The sequence below is a fragment of the Phalacrocorax aristotelis genome, chromosome 3 (assembly GCF_949628215.1).
Source record: "Phalacrocorax aristotelis chromosome 3, bGulAri2.1, whole genome shotgun sequence".
Taxonomy (NCBI): Eukaryota; Metazoa; Chordata; class Aves; order Suliformes; family Phalacrocoracidae; genus Phalacrocorax; species Phalacrocorax aristotelis.
In genome coordinates, this window is record NC_134278.1 from 16,783,427 (window position 1) to 16,805,298 (window position 21,872).

The 21,872-nt window shown below is 46.7% G+C and overlaps 1 protein-coding gene across 2 annotated transcripts; it reads left to right on the forward strand.

Annotated features, from left to right (window-relative positions):
* The first annotated feature begins 3,311 nt into the window (after window positions 1–3,311).
* On the forward strand, window positions 3,312–12,791 carry ODC1 (ornithine decarboxylase 1). Of its 2 annotated transcripts, none has more exons than XM_075086826.1 (12): window positions 3,312–3,625; window positions 6,096–6,201; window positions 6,336–6,481; window positions 6,650–6,823; window positions 6,989–7,161; window positions 7,447–7,581; window positions 7,735–7,816; window positions 8,142–8,225; window positions 9,488–9,650; window positions 9,738–9,850; window positions 10,133–10,347; window positions 12,306–12,791. In XM_075086826.1, the coding sequence occupies exons 3-12, from the start codon at window positions 6,380–6,382 to the stop codon at window positions 12,445–12,447; spliced, it is 1,383 nt and encodes a 460-aa protein (XP_074942927.1). In that variant the 5' UTR covers window positions 3,312–3,625; window positions 6,096–6,201; window positions 6,336–6,379; the 3' UTR covers window positions 12,448–12,791. The 2 variants fall into 2 exon arrangements, with proteins under 2 accessions (XP_074942927.1, XP_074942928.1); XM_075086827.1 differs by lacking the exon at window positions 3,312–3,625 and adding an exon at window positions 4,199–4,480.
* The last annotated feature ends 9,081 nt before the right edge of the window (window positions 12,792–21,872 follow it).

Consider the following 21,872-nt stretch of genomic DNA (forward strand, 5'->3'; position numbering starts at 1 on the left):
AAAAGAACACAATGTCACGTTTGCAGCACTGAGTGACAAGACACTGCATTCAAATATCTAGAAAAGTGTAATAAAAGATGGCAAAATGTAGCTTGGAAATATATTATTTCCTCTAATGTCCCTTTTTGGATGACAGGGACAATTTAGAGCTTTTTATCTCCATGCAATGGCCAACAAACTGAAACGGAGTGAGGAGCTGCTGCCCCAAGAGAGCCGGAGGCAGCTCCACAGGAGTCCCCCCTGCATGTGTCCTGCACCCCGCAGCCTGCAGAGCATCTCCACCTTGTACAGGTCCATGGCTTGGCACACCCCGATCTGGATTTTACTCTCTGCAATCCTGGGTAAATACCTGAATCTCTCTCTGTGCCACTTTTTCATCTGTAAAGCAGAGGTACTATTTACTTACCTCTACTTACCTGTCACAAGGCTCAATTTCTTAAGAAGCACAAAGCCCCTTGATGGGCTCAGAGGGAAAGAAAGAAGTTGAGAAATATCAGGCGTTACCTCAAAGTTTCCTCTATCTGCTGTGATGGTGCTGGCCAGGGAGCCTGTCCCTCTCCTGCTGGGCAGCTCTCATCACCTGGCCGGTGGCTGCAGGAACCAGCCTGCTGGGGCTTGGCTCCAGCTCCTCCCAAATTCTGGGGTCTGCAAGAGCTAGGAGAACCACCACTCAGCAGGACCAGGGACCACCACGTTGCTGCTGCTGAGAGGTGTAGGAGACACTGACAGCTACAGGGCAGCCAGGCAGTCCTCCCCATCCCCTGTCCCTCCACGGCAGCAAAGGCCCTGCTTGGAGAGAAAGCGAGGAGGGGAAACATCAGGAAGATGTGGCCAGTCTCCTGCCAACAAATGCTTTTCCAGTGCCCTCTTCTGGAAAACATTTTTGGCCCATGCAATTGCTTCGTATAAGGTAGTTTGAGACTGGTGGTGACTTGCAAGAAGCTGCAGGAGCATCTCCCAGCTCTTCAGACCCAGGATCTACTTTGCTTTTGTCACCTGTGGACCTGTGCAGCTCTTCATGCCCTTCAGAGCATGCCCTCAGGGCACTAGCCAGAAAACAGGCAGCAAAGGATGTGCCGTCTTGCTCTCACCTGATGTGTCTGAAGGCTGTCCTCAGCTGTCCCCCTGCACGGAGACCCAGGGCCAGATCCCTTCCCTCCCTGTACTGAGGCACCTCCTGCAAACCTTGTGTCCCTCGCAGCCCAGCCCTTGCCACCAGCAGCTCTTGGGGAGCCTCCAGAGACAAGAACTGGGAGGGGGATAAAATATTTTGGTAATCCCATCCTTCTGAGAAGCTCATATAACATCACTATTAATCACCTGCAAACAGCTAACAAATGCATCAGTTCCTCGGATAATTGCACCCCAGAGAGGCTCTTGCTGCCTCTTTTTGCTCGCAGTCCGGCCCATCTCTGCCTTCACTCTTCAGGCTCACATCTCCCTGTCACACCTGTACCTGAGCCATGCTGGTGTCCTCCCACCAGCAGCTGCCCTCTGGCGTCACCCAAGGCCGGTCAACCTAGACCCTGGTGGGGACAGAGCTGGGGACTCTCCCCCAGCCTCAGCTGGAGGGTGGAAGAGGAGAGGGGGAACAATGGCCAGTAGCAGGCACATGGTGGAGGGCTGGGGCTGGGTGATGGCCACCACCCCCATCCAGCCTCAGCCCCAGCTTCTCTGCCAACTCAGTGAGCAGCTGGGCTCCTGCGGTGGTGACACAGCCCTTTGCTTCCCTCTCCATCTGCTTTTCTGACACCTAAATTACATCTGCTGCCCAGGGAGCTAAATCTAGAGGCGTGTGAGCCCCGTTAACTGGCATAGGAGGGGATGTGAAGCTCCTCTGTGTTTCTGATGACTTACCTCAGCACAGGCAATGCTCACACAGTGTTGAGAATAGCTGTCAAGAGAAGGTAGCACCCTGGGGACCAGCTGATGTGGATGCTACACGCTGGGATGGTTTTCCCCACTGCCTGCTTGCTATTATTTATAAAACCTTCCCCAGTTCATGCCTGTGTGTCTGGCCACATACACACGGGCTAAATATATAATTTTTTTTATCTTTTAGGAGCTGTTGTTCCTTCTTTCATTTAATTTTTTAACCAAAGCCAGCTCTGTTCCCAGATATTTCTTTTGGCTGTGGCCCAACTTGCCTTTTGTTTCTTATCTGCTTGATCTTGGTGTTTTCCTTTATTTTAGTCCTTCAAGGGATTCTTGTGCAGCCTCAGCCTTGGCCGCCCCCCTCCCACGGACCTAGCTCCGGCAGCTGCAGGGGAACAAGGACATCCCATCATTCTGCTTCTGCCCAAACACGGTGGGTTTTCCAGCCGGGCTCAGTGGGAGAGGCCGGTGAGCACAGCCTTTTTGGTCCCTCCACAACAGGATGCCGTGCCCCACAGCAGCCGGTGCTCCCCATCGCCTTTCCCTACAAGGGGCCGAGGGTTTTCCCCACGGCACATGTTCCCACCCGGCAGGCATGGAAAAAGGCAGGGATTGGCCAGATGTCTCTGCCTTCAGAAAGCCATGGCTCTCCGTTAGCTCTTAACTAAAATACCCACTGGTGATTCGGAGGTGGGGAGCAGGAGTGCCCTGAGCTCCATCCTGCAGTGTGGGCTGCAGAAAGGTTTCCTGCAAGTGCCCCAGGGCCGGCAGGGAAAAAAAATCCCCTTTTTGGCATGACAGTAGTTCCAGAGCTAAAACAGAAGCAGGTTAAAAGCACCACGGAATTTATACCTGCTTACAACTTCCCTCAAAGCTCAGTTCTTACACAAGTCAGCACGCAGGGAGACAAAATAATCGTACAGGAGGAATGGGTACCAGTGTCAAAGCAAAGAACTAAAAGATGGTCAGTGTTATGTGTTTTGGATAACATCCTCGGCAGGCAGGGTTGGAGGCAGGCGTGACATGGGGAGTGTGAGTGCTGAGAAAAAGGGATGGCTTCAGGGGGGACAAACGCTTCATAGGTGTCACCCCACTGACCCCACATGTGTGATGTTCTGGGCTCTGCGTTTCCTTTCCCCAGCATCTGCCAAAAGTATCCCTTGCAGCCAGAGCTCTCCGGCCTCCTGCAGCCGCCTCAAGCAGGACGCGCCAAGGGTGCTGTGCTGGGGTGCTGTGCCGGGGCGGCGAGGCCTGTGCACCTGCCGGCAGCGGGCTGGGGTGGCGCCCATCGCCCTGCAGGACCGCGTACGGTGCGGGCCCCGTGGGGGAAGGAAGGGGGTCCCACGGGGGACCCACAGCGGAGGCCGCCACAGAGACCCGACGCGCTCAGCGCACGGCAGGAGCCGGCGTGGGCGGGGCGGGGGAGGGGGCGTGGCGCGCCCGGCGCGTGTTCGCCGCCGACGTCACAATAGCGGCTGGCCAGAGTCCCTACCCGGTCGCAGCCGATCGGGGCTGGTTTGAGCTGGTGCGTTGCCATAGCGACGCCGGCTGCCCTATATATAGGAGCGCCGCGGTCGTGGCGAAGCTTTGTCAGCCGCGGCGCCCCGCTCGCCCCGCTCCTCCTCCTCAGGCGCTGGGCGCCTCCCGCACCGCCACCGCCCAGCAGCAGCAGGCGGCGGCTCGGAGCGAGGGGACCGACCGCCGGGGCTTGACAGCGGCTTCCCGCCGCCGCTGCCTGAGAGCGGGCGAGGTGAGGTGAGGCGAGCGGGGCGCGGAGGGGAGCGGGAAGGGCCGGGGCGGGCGCGGCGGAAGCCGGCCGGCGCGGAGCCACGTGTCTCCGGGGCCGCTGCCAAGGCGGCCCGGGCTGGGCGCCGGCTCCCGCCGCCGGGCACGGGGCCTCCCTCCCCGCCCGGGGAATCCCCAGCCCCGGCGGGGGGGGGACGGGAGGGTACGCGGGGGAAGGCAGGCTGCGAGCGGGTCAGGCCGGCTCGCCCTCCGCCGGCGGGGGAGGGGAGCGTTCCGCCGGGCTGTTTCCGGGGCGGGGAGCGGCAGGTGCGGGGCAGGAGCGCGGCCCGGGACGGCCCTGCCCGCCCGTACTGCGGGGCGGCCCCGCAACGCCGCCGCCGCCCGGGCCCTGGGCTGAGGCGGGGTCCCGGGTGGGGGGGGCCAAGCTGCAAGAAGAAGTAGTAGGGCTTTAATAACGAGCAAACCGAGCCGCCGCCTCGGGAAGCCTCCGCATCGGGCGGTCGGGTTCGCCGCCCCGCGGCGGGTCAGGCAGCACGGCCCGGGCCCAGGCGGGGAGCCAGCGGCTGAGCGGCCGCCTGGGTCCACGGGGAAGGAGGCCGGCGGTGAGATCAGGGCAGCCAGCCGCTTCCTTCCCGATAAGAGCCCAGCAGCCATCTGTGAACCCCAGAGTCAGGAGCGCCCCGGGCACCCTTTCTAGACGCAGCTCTGGTTATTTGAGTCCAGAGCCTCCAGGCATGACTCAGCTGCGTCTAAATACAGCTGCTGAATAAGGGAATGTTCTGGAGAGCAACTTCTAAATGAGCGCAAATTGCCTTTCTTCTGGGAAGCTGCAGACGCTTTGCACACAATCCAAATAGAAGTATGCACTGGGAGGCTACAGTTTGCATCTACGTGATCATGTGCTGTCTATACTCTGTGTAATTACACTGTAGTTAAAATTGTGCAATAAGGTGGAGATGGAAAGCTTGTAAGAACTTCTTAGCAAAGTCTGCTGTGACCAGCAAAAGTCATTGCCTTTTTACAGGTTAACAGGGAAAGTGCTTTTCATGCAGCGCTGTGCAGAGGGGAGGATAAACTAAATTCTTCCTGGTGGCGTTCACTTCTCTTAACCACAGCTAGAAGCCCCGGAACTGCGTTCTGCAAAGCTGCAACATCTTGTTGAAATTGTCCTGTGATAAGATGCAGCTTCTCTTTAGTAACAAACAGCTTGCCAAGAAGTGTTTAATTTGCTGTTTCTTAAGTTCCTTTCAAAGAGGCTTTTACAAGAAGCCTTTACTCCAGCTTCTGGGAGACTTAACACAGCATGCGAATGAGAGCAGGGGGGAATGAGTCTTGGTGGATTGTTGGGTTTCACTTCATTACGGTTAAATCTTGATCTAGTTTGAATCTCAAATCTGGTTTGTGTCTAATAAATGAGAATTGATCAAAAGATGAGTAGTTCTTGACACTAGCAGGTGCCATATGTTTCTGAAGGCTGAAATAAAGTTGTATAATCACTGACTTTTCAAAGTCGTTCAGTCGATAAAGTTTAATGGATTCTAGTATATGCCAGGGTATGGAATGAATGATTCTGTTAGTCTTGTTAATTTGTAACAGCTATAAAATGTGAGGTATTTTTCATATTGTTTATAGCCAGCCTTTTTGAACAGAGGGAACAGTGATGTAACTAAAGATTAGTGAATAATTTAGAGTTTACATAATCTTCAGTCCAAATCTGTATGAGTAGATTGAGTGTGCTTCAAAAAAGTGTGCTGAGAGAAGGAAGAGGGCTGGACCTGGTTACATGAAACCATATCTTCCCTATGAGTCATTAGCAATGCTGAGGTCTTTAAAAGGTAGCACATACTTCTGCTTGAATTAACAGCTTAATGGAGTAGACTGTCATTCTCTATTTGGACTACCCGGTAAAAGATTCACCCATACACTTTTCCACGGACTTCGTAGGTCTTGGATGGCAGAGGAATGTGCTTTTGCACTTTAGTTCTGATTCTCAAGGGACTTGCTACTTGTCTAGTAGATTCCTGCTAACAATGAAGATTTGTTATGGACTACTGTAAAATCCCATTATAAAGTGTTAATTGGGATCACTGTTAAGACTTTGTCTGCAGATCACAGTTGGGAACCACTGTTTTAGTCTGTGTCTGCTGCTCCTGACAGCTGAGGGTTTCTTTTCATGTAGCCTGGAGGTTGTGGGTAGAAGAGGGAAGCTCTAACCACCAACAGAGCAGCTTCAGGGAAAACCCTGATCTCATGGCTGCCTTATATGTAGTCTGAACTGTAGTGAGAATCCAGATATTCAGCTGGCTTTGATCTAGTGAGAGTTGTTGCTACTCAGAAGTAGGTTGACACTGGCACTAGCCATAATATTAACACTTCTGATGTGGAGGTGAAGAAAAAGACAGTGGAAACTTCCAGGGACTTAAACTAATAATATGTGACAGTATTTATTTGATATTTTTTCCCCTTTTGAATAGGTAGAGTATATCATACAGTTGCTGAACAGAGAACTTGCCTTCAAGCTATCAAGATTATTTTGTGGAGTGCCTCCTTGGTTCTGATTAAATCTGATCTGTCATCTGTGTAAGTTCTTCATCTATGCTGCTATCAGTGATCACTGTAGGAAATGTGTAATTTCTATGAATTTAAGTTAAGTTGTGAATGTAAGCCGTATGAATTTAAATGAAGTATTGAATGGGTTTTTTCTGTATCAACAGTTTGTACTTAAAACTTTTCACATAAATCTGAAATCTTGGAAATCATGAGTAGCTTCAGCAATGAAGAATTTGAATTCACCTTCCTTGATGAAGGCTTTACTGCCAAGGATATCCTTGACCAAAAAATAAATGAAGTATCATCTTCTGTAAGTATGATAGGAAAATCACTGCGTTTCATGACGCTACAAGTTTATAACCTAATGGAACAAGTTGCCTTTGCAGATCTTCTGCAAGGCAACCTCCTTCTCAAATGCTGACCTCTAGGCTTATCCTGTTATCCGTTGTTTGTAACTTTAAGATGTGTATTGCTCTAGGATGATAAAGATGCCTTCTATGTTGCTGACCTCGGGGATATTGTAAAGAAGCATGTGCGATGGCATAAAGCCCTTCCTCGGGTAACCCCCTTTTATGCTGTAAAATGTAATGACAGCAAAGCTGTAGTGAAGACACTTGCTGTTCTTGGTGCGGGATTTGATTGTGCCAGTAAGGTAAGATCTTGACTGTGTTCTGATCTGTGATGTTAGTATATGTTCATCTTTCAAGATGTGTTCATGTAAAATTAAGCATAGCCAAGCAGTGTTGCTTTTATTGTACTGATTAATTTGATCATCTGTCCAGAAATATTTCACAAGTGTAATCTGTTCTTTCTTCAGACTGAAATACAGCTGGTGCAGAGCATTGGTGTACCTCCTGAGAGAATAATATATGCAAATCCCTGCAAACAAGTATCTCAAATCAAGCATGCTGCCAGCAGTGGTGTACAGATGATGACATTTGATAGTGAAGTAGAATTAATGAAAGTTGCAAGGGCCCATCCAAAAGCCAAGTGAGTTATGCTAATTGTTCTGTAATTCTTGCTTGGGTTCCCAAGTTACAGAAATATCTCCTGTTATCTGAAACGTGTTCCTCATTAGTTAAGATAGGCTGCAAAACTATGAGGAAAATAAGCCTACTTTTAGCCAGTGAAGCCTAATCATGTATAGCTTACTGGCACATTAGGAGGAGACAGACAGGAAAGCTTGCATGTTTAAGTTCACTCTCATTCTGAGGCTATATGTGCCTGATAATGTCTTTTACTGGAACTTATACCCTCATGTTTTCCTGTTCCTAGGTTAGTCTTGCGCATTACAACTGATGACTCCAAAGCTGTTTGTCGTCTCAGTGTTAAATTTGGAGCTACACTTAAGACTAGCAGGCTTCTTCTGGAGCGTGCAAAAGAACTTGACCTTGCCATCATTGGAGTTAGGTGAGTTGATAATACCAAAATACAGCCGTATTAAATAAGACTTAAGTAGTCTACCTGACAATAAAGATACCATTGCATCTGGTGACTTGAATTTTGTATAAACTTCTTGACTAATTTGCCAAATAGCAACTCATATCTCATATCTCTTCATAGCTTCCATGTTGGCAGTGGATGTACAGACCCAGAGACCTTTGTTCAAGCCATTTCTGATGCCCGCTGTGTGTTTGATATGGGAGTAAGTCTAGTTCTGCTGTCTCTGGAACTACTGCCCAACTGTTGTGACAAAACAGAATCAAGTGTAAAACTGTTACGGGGTTAAAAGCTAGCTAAGTCACTATTTCTTGTTGGAATTCTTGAGGTCATGATGGCTTACTCTGATCAGTTGTGCAAAACTCATCTACAAATGTGCTAAAATCAGCAGCTCAAACACAAGTGACTATTGAACACAATGAGCTAGCTCTGTCCCAACTATTAATAAAACGAGTTTACATTACTACTTAAGCTAAAATGATAAACTAAGAACTGCTTTCTTGACAGCATTGTCATTTATCTCATTTTAGGCAGAACTTGGCTTCAATATGTATCTGCTTGATATTGGTGGTGGCTTCCCTGGCTCTGAAGATGTCAAGCTTAAATTTGAAGAGGTATAGCTTTGCTAAGAACTTCTTGGTTGTGGATGTTTTTCTTTGAATGTTGATCTGGATTAAACATCTCCCTTTTTCTATTTGTATGCAGACACATTTGCAAGAAAACTTGTCTGCTTGGTCAGACATTTAGAGGAAAAAGGGAATTAATCTGAAAAGTGAATTAGATGAACCCATTAGATACACAGCTAAATGACTGCTTAAACATGCAGAGATATCAGACTTGTAAATCAGGCTTTAACTGCAGGCTTGATTCTTCACTGGCATAGAGTTCTTCCAGTTGATGCTGTACTTCAGACTATCTAGATTGGCAGTGCTCCCACACAGGGTGAAAAGGTAGTCCTGAACCCATAATGTCCTTCTGGGTGGCAGCAAACTAGATCAGTGTCTGATCTGGTTTAGGACTAGGTTTTGGATTGCTTTTTAATTAATCAGCCTGCTTTCAGACAGAAATAGTTCTGCTTTTAGAAGAGACAAGGTGGCTGGGTATTAGTAGGACTTCCACTTAGTGTTGTCAGAGTATCTGCCAGTTCAACCTAACCTGGTGTTAAATGATGTTACACATTCACACAAGCAGATAGCAAATAAATTACATGAAGTGAGTTTTCTGCTAATAATGTGGGCTAACTTTCTCTCACTTGTGTTACCTCTTAATGAAGGCTGGTTTCTCATAGTGTGGTACTGGCCTACATGAAACATCAAGAGCAAATGACACTGTCATTGGGCTCCATGGCATAACAGTCACACTGCAGTTGAAGGCAGCTTAATAATCACTGATAACTGCAAACCTTGGAAATAACTGTTCATGAAGGCAACTGGATTTCAAAGGTGATGACAAAGCCTTCTGTATTCTTAAGATCCTGTGAGATTACTTCTTTAGGATGCAGTAAGCTGGGGGATATTGCATGACTTAGCAGAACTACAAGCGGACTAGAAATCAAAACTTGCAGGGCATTAATGCTGGTTTAATGAGTCCAGGAGGGGTGACTTCCTTTAGACTCAACCATGAGCTGTTTGGTCACTTAAAGATTTTAAGTTGCAAGTGATGTCTGCTTTTGTTGCTTTGTGCAAACTTGATTGCTAACAAAACTTTGAATGGGAAAGTAATACAAAAGCAATTGGAGATTACAATATGCTAATAGTTGTTACACACTTGACCGGCATATCGTTGTGAGCATGAAAGTCTGACTTCACCTCAGACTTCTAAAATAGCACCTGAGTAACTGCTGAAGTTCTAATACTGGCAACTGAATCTTCCCTAGATCACAAGTGTAATCAACCCAGCACTGGATAAATACTTTCCTTCAGATTCTGGAGTAAATATTATTGCAGAGCCAGGAAGATACTATGTTGCATCAGCATTCACCCTGGCAGTCAACATCATCGCAAAAAAAATAGTGTTAAAGGAGCAAGCAGGTTCTGATGGTATGTAAATCTAGACCTCATCTTACTTCTAGCCAACTGTGTGTTTCTTTCCAAGCATTCTCTTACTGGTGTCTCAACCTCTTCCAGATGAAGATGATGCAAATGACAAAACTCTTATGTACTATGTGAACGATGGAGTCTATGGATCATTCAACTGCATCTTGTATGATCATGCACATGTTAAACCAGTTCTGCAAAAGGTATGCTTGTTCAGAAAGTATCACACACTAGTTGTGTATTATGGATGCAGGAGGATCCTTGTCACAGCAGTCACTTCTCGGTTCACTGCCCCCTTCATGTTGCCAGAATTTGGCATTTGACTTATGAAGCACGCAGTGGAATTAATTCAAAGCCAAGGGTGGAGAAGGACTTGCAAGCAGCTCTTCCTCCCTTGTGAGGTGGAATGTTAAACTAATTATGAAATTACTTCTGGAAGCTCTGTTTTGATAGTCAAACTAATTATACTCAACTATCTTCTTTAGCGGCCTAAACCAGATGACAGCTGCTATTCCTGCAGCATATGGGGACCAACATGTGATGGCCTAGATCGTATCGTTGAGCGTTTTAATATGCCAGAGTTGCAAGTTGGTGACTGGATCCTGTTTGAAAACATGGGTGCCTATACTGTTGCAGCAGCTTCTACCTTCAATGGATTCCAGAGGCCAACAATACACTATGTGATGTCGAGACCAGCATGGTTAGTAATTAAGTGTCTCGATCTATCGGTGCTTTTGATACAGGGGGCTGTAGTGAATAGCTCCAGTCAGTTGGCTGCCCCTTTACAAACCAGGCCATAGTTTTGGTGCCATAGCTCTTGTAAGACCTCCTTGTGGTGTGGCAGAAGGCAATGCCTCTGGAGGCTTTTGCTTAGATTTTGCTTTTGTGCTGAGAACAATGCTAACACTACCAATTACTCTTTTCTGATGTACTCACTTCCAGGAAAAGTGCTTTTAAAGGGGAAATAATAGGAGTCTTTTCATTAACCTGGGCTTCTAGCTGGTGTTTTTCACTCTTGCACAATGTATAGAATATGGATTATCTACAGGTAGCTTCTGTGGCCAGTAATTAGAGACCAGTCAATCAGTTCTAACAGTACACTGTCTTCTAAACTGATAGTGTGCTGAATCCTGTGTCCTGTGGTCAGGAACACTCAACCATGCTGCTTCACAATATGATCTGTCTGTTTATTTGAGAGCTATTCCTTGGTTTAGGTTGAGCTCTGGCTCATTGCTCAGTGCAGAGTCCTACATCTCCATGGGAAGTTATTAAACAGGTAAGCAAAGAAAGAGGACTACCCCTTGAATGCAAGGATACTGTGAAACTGCACCTTAAACAGCAGTTTAAAGTAACCTGGATGCCCTTCTGTGCAAGACAGGTTAATGGATTGCATCTTCTATAAAAGTTGGGGTTTCCTGTAAGAGGAAGCCCTTATGTCTATACTGAAGTCTACCTACTAAACTGGCAGAGAGCATCTGGGCAGCAGTATTACCTTGAAGTATGATTACTATTGCTGTTGGGTTGCTTTCAAATTTACTGAAAATGCTTAAGTTCAGGGGAATTTTGCCATAAAAGTAAGGAAGCTTCCTCCATTCTTTTACTAGCCTTGCATCTGTAAGTAAGGCTTGTATTGTTTCTTTCCTTTAGTAAAACCTCCTGTCAATTGAAGCATTCATCAAATGGATTGAAGCTTTTAGACTTCCCATAAGACACCAAACTTGTGTCTAATTAGACTAAAAATGGCTCTGCAGGAGAATAATTAGTTTTTTCACTGTAGGTACTGGGTTTCTGTTAGAATGTAATACTTGGTCTGAGACGTGCTGAGCTTAATTGTGTGGACGTAACCATCATCCAAGGCTACAGCCCTACATGACTGCCTGTGTTTTCTGTTTTGGCAAGAAAATTCTGTGATACAAGCTAGCCCTTAACTGAGGTAGATGTATTGATGAAGTTATGGTACAGATCTTTCTAGCACAAGCAAAACATTTTTGGAATGTAATCTACATGTATAAAGGCGTACTTGTGGCTAGATAAATGTGAAAGATAAGGGACAAGATGACTATATATGCCTAAGTAAAACCTAGTAGTATATAGGGAGCCATGTAGTAGTACAACTTCTAGCCTTACCTATAGTATAAGATAACTCAGTTCAAAAATCCAATCACCTAAAGGTCTTCTGAGCTTGTCTTCCAGTACAACTCCTATCTGAGTACGGAAGGAGTTGCATGGTTCTCACTCATCAGCTCCTTTACATTCCTAGTCCGTCATTCATACTTTTACTTGATTTAAGTTACTCAGGAATGTGAGGGTGTGGGATAAGGAATAGTGAGTGACATAGGTCTGAAATTCTGAACTGCTCAGCACTAAGTCATTAAATCTGTATGGCATGTGGTATACAGACATAGCTGCAGGTATATAGGTGCATCTTTGCAGATCTAGGTCATACCCAGAAATGGTAAAACCAGCTTGGTACCAGAAGTGACCTGCACTGACTTTGATTACCCTGCCCCCCCAGTATTATTGTCTCAATTGCAGATGATGAGTGAAGAGTTCATTTTATGCTCCCTGGCAGTAAAAACAAAGTGCTTTGCTGCTTACCTTCTTTGAGGCACATCACAGTGAACACTTTTTGACTGTTGCTTTTTTTTTTCTTTCTAGGCAACTAATGCAGCAGATCAAGGAGCAAGGGTTCCTAGCTGAAGTGGAGGAGCAGGATGTTGCTAGTCTGCCACTCTCCTGTGCCTGGGAAAGCGGAATTGAATATCCAGCAACTTGTGCTTCAGCTAGTATTAATGTATAGGTAATATTTAGTAATTAACGGCAAGGTTAGTCATTGAATTTAGGGCATTGGGGGACCATTAAGTTAATTCTTGCTAGACTTTTTACCTGTTTTTTTTTTTTTAAAGCTTAGGTTTGGCATAACTGCAACAAAAATGACTAGGAGATGGGTCACAATTATCTGTGTTCCTATGGAAACTATTTGAATATTGTTTTATATGGATTTTTATTCACCTTTCAAGTATGCTACTAAAGACTGACCCTCAACTGTCAAACAAGTATTTGTAGCTTGTGTATGGCAGAATGGGCTAAGCTTAATGTTTTGTGACCTATCTGTTTTAAAATAAACTATATTGAAATAACTGGTCCTGTGTTTGGTTAATCTGTAGAGTATTAATCTGTCATGGATGGCTTTTATAACATCTATGAAGGCAGACCAGATGCTGTGAGCCCAGAGCTTTATTAGTAAAAGAATAACACAATTGCTGTCTCTTTCCCTACCCTTGCTCTCCCAACTTACCTAAGTGAAGGAACTCCTTAATGGGTAGGGCAACTAAATTGTCTCTTTTTACTCTGTGATTAGAGAAAGCTTGACTGTCAACAAGTTGAATACTAGTTGAATTATTATAGAATCACATTTGTCTGTCACTATTAAACATGGGCTTAACATGGTTGCATATTTTAAGTTCAATGCAGTGCTGGTTTTATTCATGTTAGTCTAAACTGCTGTGGCCAGGACTGATGGCTATTTAAACACATCTAGTCATTAATGGGAGAATACAGCACAGGCTCCATGGCTGCCACTGACAAGCTGCTTGTTGTGTGTGAGGATTAAAATGTATCATGGGCAAACTTAAGAAGCTGAAACTATGTGGCTGACTAGTAGGTGATAATTACTCTCTGACCCTTGTTGCCTAGGCTTTTAGTAGAAAATGGATGATAATGGATGGGACTTGACATCCTTTGTGCATGCAGTACAATCAGAAACTCTTATTTAATGTCATGAAAATAACATGCTATCCTGTTAAACTCCTGACTTTGGCTTAAATGTGGTAGATGACAGTAGTAAATACTAGGAGGCAGTACAGGGTATATTGTTAAAATTAGTGAGTCTACTTACTGGAGTGGAGCATTCTGATTTCTATTTAACCTGATGCTAGTTTGCTGCCACTTGTTGCACTAAAATCACAAAATGTTTCTGACAAACTAATTGGCCCCAGATCTGGATCGGTTGTGATTGCCAGAAGGTCCTGGACTGCAGGCATCCCTTAGCAAATGCCTGATGTGTAAAGAGAAAAACCATAATATATTGAGTAAGTATGTAAAGCTTAAGCTAACTTTGACTAAGCGTTAAAATTTGAAGGGTCATCCAAAGGGTAGAATTGCTGATAGAAACAGTGAGCAGATGTTCTGGGCTTTGGGATACTGAGTTTACAACCTTCATCTCACAGCTGACCTCATTGTGGCTGCCATAGAATCTTAGTGGTTTATTTTTACTTTTAATGGATTTTAAAATACCCCAAGGGACAGGAATTGGTCATATGGTGACCGTGGGGATTCCCTACCATCCAAACTAGGGAAATATGTTTCCTAGTGTAAGCTGGAGCACTGTGTGGGACAGCACAGATATAACAAAGCAAGCAGTGAACTCCTGTGGTTTACTTTGACCTATCTTCACCAAGTCTTGGGCCATCAAAGTCTTTGCTCTGTTTTGCCCTGTTCATTGATCAAATCCAGTTGTTCTAACTGCACATCTTAATTATTCCTCCCTGGAGCAAGCTTGTCTCATAGGGGAGGGAGGAGCTGCATGTCTTACATAATTAGCTCAACAACTCTGAGTCAGAGCCAAGAATAACCTATACCTTGCTAACCATGCTCTGTACAGTGCTGTGCCTGTCTCACTGTGGACTTGGCTGGCCCATTTGCAGGGACTGCGGTGCTCCTGCTCCTAACATCCCTGGCAGTCACTCCCTGCACTGGTTATGGTGGTGTCAGTTCTCTTGGGATCACTCTTAAAAGATGAGAGTTGTATCTGAGCCAAAGACCAAGACACCTCCCTGAGATGAGGGCATGGCTTCCCATCACCTCATTCCTTTCTTGAGCGCTGAAGCTACTTGAGATCTGACGCGAGTCTATCTGAGGCCTTCTGTAAGTCCACCTGTATACATGGCCTGTTCTGGAGTTCATCTGACATCCTTTGGTGCAAATGTAGTTTATATGCCAAAAAAAAGTTGAGAAACACTGGTACTCTGAAATTACATCGGCTGGAAAACCAAAGATGGGAATGGTTTAAGGAAAGAGTGGAGAATACTGAAGTAGGGGGAGCAGACTGAGGAAGTAAATGATGGGGGGAGAGTTGCTGATGGCAGTGTACTGTGGGGCAGAACATTTAACTCACAATTTAATTTTTAAGTAGCTCACCTGTAGGCTGCAACACAGGCCTTGCAGTCAGTGTCAGTGCATGAGTCGCCTTGGAAGAGGAGAGTCTGCTGCCTCTTTTGCATCAGCAGACTAACCCAGAGCCGGGAGCCTCGCTGAGCAGGGATCCCACAGCTCCACCTGCAGGAGTGCGGCTTTGTCCAGGAGCAAACCTGGAGCTGGAGGGAGAGCTTTTCTCCTCTCACAGACCTCGCCCCCAGCAAGTACTATCATTTAAACAGATCTTTTATAGCTAAACACAGCACCAATTTGCAGTAAGACTGAAATGGAAAGCTTTCTTTCCAGGTCAAAAACAATCCTCTTCCACAAAAAAAAATAATCATTATCCACAAGTAGAACTTAGATGAATAAGTTATTTGATTGTCAAAAAGTAAAAGGCCATCAATCATTGCACTAATAATTATTATTTTTAATTTTATCTTGAAATAAGCAGCAGTCAGTACCAAAAGAAGTGAAAGTAATTTGCTTTAGAGAAGTGTCCCTGGTTTTGACATGCATCACCTGGTTTTCTTGCCAGTTTGAAGGCGGTAGGTATCGCAGTGTCTGTGGTCTGGTTTCAATACCCATGTCACAAATGCCTCCAATTCAAATTCTTCTTTAGCTGTGTTTGACTATCCTGAAAATACCTTGAGAATGGGGAGCATATATGGGGCTGGGACGTGTATTTGGCAAGCTTTGCCATTGCTCTCCAGCTGTTTTTGTAGTCCTGCATGCAGGAGGTGTTCAGAGCAGCTAAACCACAGCGGTGCCGCTTTTGGAAGGCTGGCTGTGAGTGCTCGGAGTGGTACAGCACCAAGATGTGGCACTTTGCAGTGCAAGTCTGAGGACTAACGCAAAGGTGAGCGCTTTGGGCATGACCACTGACTGGTGGCTCCTTGCATTCCCTCCATCTCAGTAAGGAGAGGCCACCTGCATTACTGGCAAATGCTTGAGGACTGGCAAACAAAGGCAACTCCCTCGGGAGCACACTGCAGTCTTGCATATGTCCATGTTGTCTTGCAAATATCACTACAGTCCAACTAGTATTAGACTCTTATTTGCATGTGTTTCTCAAAGCTTATACTACAGCAACAATTTTCCTCAGTCTGTTAGTCTTTGCCTAAAGGCAAAAGCCTTAGCACACTGAAACCAACCCTCCCTCTTCCTTTCCCTCATTTTAGGGAGCTGGTCCCGGTTTTACCCATAGTATTCCCACAAAAAAAAAGTGCCTTCCAGTTATGTTCTCTTCAACTCACGCTCACAGAGTGCTGTGCAAAGGATTAATTGGCTCATCCTGCCTTTGTGGTTCAGAGCCAACTGCCGTGTTTCAGTCTAGAAAGCAGCCAAGAGATAGCAAGGCTGCACAGCAATTCAGGGAAGGAATCAAAGGCAGAGACACTTTCAGTCTGGTGATGTAAAGGGAGCTGTGCTCCCATGGAGTGCTACCAACATGCTACCAACTGCTGGGGAAAGGCAGGGTCAGTCTACATACCTCGATAATGCAGCAAGTGCCACATACAAGCTGAGAAAGGGCGCCTGTAGCAGCTCAGTACAAAGGATTGCTAAAGAACTTCATAATCACCGGGATTTCATCCATCCTTAAAATGCAGTTCCCTACCTTGGGAGAAGAACAGGATTTGGATATTCAGTGGGCTTAAGCATCGCCCTTTTATATTTGGCTACTAAGTTGGGAAGAACAAGATATTAGCTCTAGGTTGACACTCTTGCAAGGAAGAGGGATGCAATGCTTGCACAGGATATCACGGATGCAGTTTTCAGTAACATAACAGAGGTGCTGCTGCCCTTTCTGTAAGGTCAAGAAGAAAATAATCTATTGTGTTGCTAGGTAAAAAAATTCCTGTTTAAAAACTCCAGTTCTTCACTGTTAAGTACAATTCAACAGCAGCAACAGCATTTTGCCATAACAGCTCAATAAATATTTCTCAGCAACAACTCTTCCACTTTCCTGCAGTCGAAACTCACGTTAAATCATTCAAGTGTCTGACCAAAGTGAAAAGCAAAAGAAAAAGCCAACTCACCATGGAGACTGCTGATGTGGGGGAGGGAAAGTCCTGCACCCTGCCAGGATGGATGGCCAAACTCCCCGGGAGGTAGGTGCTGAAGGACTCATCTGCTTGTGCCATGCGGCTTTCATTCCCCCAGTGAGGTGAATATACCTGACTGTAAGTGAAGGGGGAGTGTTCTTCTGACCTGGGCCAAGGGAGACCCTCTCAGAGATAATGATGTGGTGGCTAATTAGCCAAGGAAAAGCCCGCAAGATGGAGCTCAGCTCAAAAACTTAAAAAAAACCCCTGTGACAGAGCCAGGGAAAGCAGGAGAAAGGAGAGAAATGGAAAGCTTTCAAATGAATCCCACACTCCCGATGTTAGACCGCAGCATAAGTAAGATGTTATTAGGGGGAACAAACACAAATAAGAAAGTACAAAGGAAAAGTATGTACAAAGTAATAATTAAGCCGTTGCACAGCTCAGAAAAAAACCAGCCAAACAAAACTCCTTTCCCTTCTGTTCACAGAAATAGGAAACAGAGGGATTGGGGGTTTTAATGCACAGAACACTTAAAAATTAGTAGCTTTTTTTTTTCTTTTTTAAGGCTGTTACCTCAATGTCCTGTCAGCTTCCAGCTTCCCGCTTGTGGCCCATTTCAAGGCTTGGCTCTTCCAGTAGCTATTTTTGCAACATTTTTATTCTCCTTTATCACTTCCGGGGTTAATTTAGGTTCCCTGTTGTCAGGGGTTTTCTTGGTGGGGTGTGTGTGGGTAAGTCCATGGAACTGGCCTATACCATCTCCCATAGAGCAGCTTTGCAGGATTGCTGTTAAGAGACAAGCCGGAACCAGGGGGGTCAGGCTGGGTGCAAGGAGAAACTTGCCCCATGAGGACAGCCAGGCAGAGGACAGGCTGCTGGTGGCGCTGGCCAGGCTCTGTCTCTGGAGCCTTTCAAGACCTGACAGGACAAAGCCCTGAGCAGCCTGGGCTGGCCTTGCAGCTGAATGTGCTCGGAGCAAGACATTGGGCTAGAGCCCTCCTGGGGTCCCTGCAGTCCTAGCGTGCTTGTCCCCACGCCGCTGCCCAGCAGGTCTGGCAGTGCTGTAGGGCTGAGCCCAGCAGCACAGGCCCCTCGGTCCAGCAAAGGGTTTTGCATTTTGAACTGACCTCACCAGCTCATCTGCCTTCCCACTGAGGCTGTGCTTGGTGAGGTGCTGGTGCTCCAGTGCTAAAATGGGTCTAAGAATGGGGTCACAAAGCTGTACAGTTGCCTTTGAGGAACTACTGAGGAGAGGTGACCCACTCCTGCCTCACAAAAAAAGGGGGATGGGGGGGAGGTGGGAAAAAAAGAAGTGGCAATAGATGCTAAATCATTGCCAAGGTGCAATTTCCTTTGGAGCAAAGGAAAGACCCACGTCCTGCTCCATGGGGTGAAGAAAGTTCCTCACCCAGGAGCCCTGACCCTCATAAGGTGGCATCTTGCCTTCCTGAAGCAGTTTCCCTCCATCCCCAGCTGAATGTGCTGCTCATCAGACTCAGGACTGCCATTCATTCCTCCTCCCAGGTCAGCCAATATCTACAGACATTTCAGGGGTCAAACAGCTTCTAAAGCAGAAACCTGTTCCCAGACTTAGGTTTAGGAGACTGGGCAGGGTGGTGGGACATCTGCGGGGTCAGATGTCCATGCCAGCATCAGGGCATGGAGGGTGTGTTTCCCCGGGGAGGTGAGTCTCACTGGGTGGAAAGATGCAAGCCAGCAAGCGTGGCTCACAGCACTCACAACACTCCCACGGCCACAGTGAGCAAGGGAAGTCAGCTGGCACCTCCCGCTCTGGTTTGCCCACCAAGCTGCTGCATGCCCTGGCCCCAAGTACTGCAGCAGCTACTGCAGCAGTCTCAGAAAGGGTGGACTAAAGGAAGAGACATTAAAAGATACTGTCTCGGTGGCTTAGAAGATGAAAGATGCAGAAAACCAGTAACTTGCAGAGAAAATAGACTAAAAAGGGCCTGTGGGTGAGGGCTGTGCTGCGCCTGAGCAGCAGGCATGGCTAGATGGCAGCAACAGCCCATGTTAGGGCCTCACTTTACCAGCTCCCTCCTTAATCCCAAAACTGGGATTCAGTGTTTGCTTCTGCCTGCTCCTCAGCCGACCAAGGCCTCCAGCTCTGGGATCTTCCCCCGGCTGTGGTTACCGCCTGCACACTTTATTTTTGGGGGGAGAGCAAGGACATTTCTTTGTTACCAGCAAATAAATTGACTTGCATTGAGGAGAGCCAACACAGAAACAGTGATTGCAGGGAAAACATAACCCCTTAAACCTTTGGCTTTTGTGCTGGGGAGAAGATGGTGGGAAAGGAGGCAGCCAGAGCAGAGAGCACCAGTGTACTTTGCCCAGCATGCATCCCTCCGGATGGGTTACCTGCAGCCCCAGTCATCCTTCTGCCTGATGTCAACAAGTCCAGGGGTTTGTAGGACACAGCAGAGACTCCGTCGAGTAGCGGCATCTGCTAAGAGATGAGGGCAGGCTGGTGGAATGAGGGCTCCCTAAAAATCTCTGCATGAGATGAGGCTGGCTGCACCCAGCTCCCTCCATCCCTGCCCATGTCCCCTTCCCAGGGCCAGACAAGCACCCCATGGCCCAAGGAGGGCTGGAGCCATTTGCCTTACAGTGCTTATTGCATGTGGGAAGTGGAGGTCACCCCATACCCAGGGCTGGACGGCTCAGCCTGGGTGTAAGCTGAGGCTTGGATGCACCCCACGATGTGGATGCACCCTAAGACATGCCCTGGGAGAGGCCCCGAGTTTCTCCCACTGCTGTCTCCCAGAGAAGAAAACCACCCTGCTTGGGCAGATGATGCCAGTGGGGCTTCAGTGAGGCAGAGCACATCTCCGCTGGTCTGGCTTCCCAGTGCTGTCCCCAGTAATGCCCAGGGACACCATACAACCATCCTCTGCCATCCGGCCAGCCCCTCACGCAAAAAGGGGAAAAGGAAAGTCAAAGTGGAAGGGGACAAAAAGCTACCCTGGTCAAGCTACTTATTACTTCAGGCTTTAAGCACTGAATTGCTGGTGCCTAATGAGATTTTCTTCTGTCTTGAGCAATACCATGCAATAAAGTATAATTTATCTTTGTGAGAGATGGATGCAGCTGAGCCGGTACCAGATTTAAGACAAAAGAGTATTGACGTCACTCTCAGGAGTCCGGCGGCAGATGTTCAGCATCTTCTCCAGCCTCGGGCCAAAGGTACAAGCCTGGTACACAAATTACCAAGGCAGATTCACCGGCCTGCATTAGCCGCAGGGTCACGACGGGCTGATCAAAATGTTCCCTGCTGGCATTAGGCAGCTGTGAAGCTATTTGCCATCAGTCTGCAGAGTACCATACTGTACTCTACGTGATTTAGCCAGGTACCGGCTGCCACGTAAATAGCCTGAAAGTTGAAATTGTCAATCAGGGAGCTAAGGGCACAGAAACTTGGGCACACGGGCTGCACAGGGAGAAATGGCTGTGCCCAAGCAGAAAAGGGAGGTTTTGGAGGCCAGCGTAACCCCACATGATATGTGTGGTGCCTGGGGAACCCTTTTACCCAGCTCAGTAACATCTAAAACCCAAAGACTCCCCAGAAATTTATTCATGGTATAAGTTAAGCACTGAGCTGATTTTCAGACCTCTACCCAAAATGATCCTGAAATCATGTTAATTTGGGCGCTGAAGTGTATGAAGGGTTAGAACTACTTTATGAGTCTTTTTTTTTTTTAGTTAATAATAGGGAGCTTAATTAACATTTTTACTGCCTGGTTATCAATTTGTAGAAACACTTCTGCAACTATTTTGCACCATCTCTGATGATCCTAGACAATCCTGTATCATTAGCAAACTTCCTTACCTTACTGTATCCATCCATCCATCCATCCATCCATCCACCCCCTTCCAGACCATTTAGGAACATGCCACCTCTTCATTCCTGCAGAGACTACGAACAGATTAATCAGGCAAGACTTCCATTTGTAAAAGCACATTTTGTCTCTTCCCTAATACATCACATTTTTCCTAGGATCTGCAATGTCTGTACTTTGAAATAATTTCTACCATTTTTTTCTGGTTCAGAAATCAGGCTTACTGGTCTGGAGTTCCTCAGACTGCACCCTAGAGTCGTTAAAAAATGCTAATAATAATCTGGTATCATGTTTGCCAGAGGCTGATAAAAATGAGAGGTTATGTTCTCATCTTTCTGCTCTTTAGGTGCACTAGGGTGGGCACCACCTGATCTGAGCAATTTGTTGCTGTTTGTTTTAGCAGGCTGCTGGAAAACCTTTTCCGTGGTGTTTCAGGTGGTGGCAGCTCCTCAGCCTGGGTTGCTGTCACCCGTGGCTGGGGGGGACCACGGCTGCAGCTTTTGATTAAGGAAATGAACTGTTGCAGCTTGGTTTCTCACTGCCATGCTGGTGGCATAGATAGTAAAATATTACTATTCTGAGATTTAAAACATGCTTGCTACTCTAAGATATATGGATAAAGGTAAAAACCCGCCTGGGCCAAATCCATTCACTTCAGCTCTTTTTATCTGCATGAAATCTAAAGTCACAGCAAATGTCTATGGGTAAGGGTTTCATCCAGACCCAGTTTACCCACGTCCTCGCTGTGTGACTCCATCCTCTCTCCCAGGACACGACAGCCACTTCATTGTCAATCACTAATTAGTCATCCAAGATGTCCGTCCAGGCAGGTAAGGCTGTGGTTGATCCTCTGAAGTACCAAAATTCCTCTCAATCCTCTGGGCAGAGCTAGTGAACGCGCCTGAAGACAGGATGCAGAGAGAGTCCACCACAACACCCCAGTAGCCCCCCAGGTGCTCCCTGTGGCACTCAGAAAGTGTTTGCCTGTATTAGTGCCATGCATGACACAGGCATGTACCATTTTTTCCTATTTGTGCCCTTTTCCTTCGTACACCCACAGCAGAGAAACCAACTGATCCAAGGTTGGCAGCCCTTTCTCAAAAACCTGTTAGAAATTAAACCCA

What these genes read in the sequence shown, in the direction of transcription:
- ODC1 (XM_075086826.1), top strand. Translation starts at nt 6,380, where the DNA reads ATGAGTAGCTTCAGCAATGAAGAATTTGAATTCACCTTCCTTGATGAA. An exon ending in GGAGCAAGCAGGTTCTGATG is followed by an intron (nt 9,651 to 9,737) that starts GTATGTAAATCT and finishes AACCTCTTCCAG; the next exon opens with ATGAAGATGATGCAAATGAC. An exon ending in TTAAACCAGTTCTGCAAAAG is followed by an intron (nt 9,851 to 10,132) that starts GTATGCTTGTTC and finishes TATCTTCTTTAG; the next exon opens with CGGCCTAAACCAGATGACAG.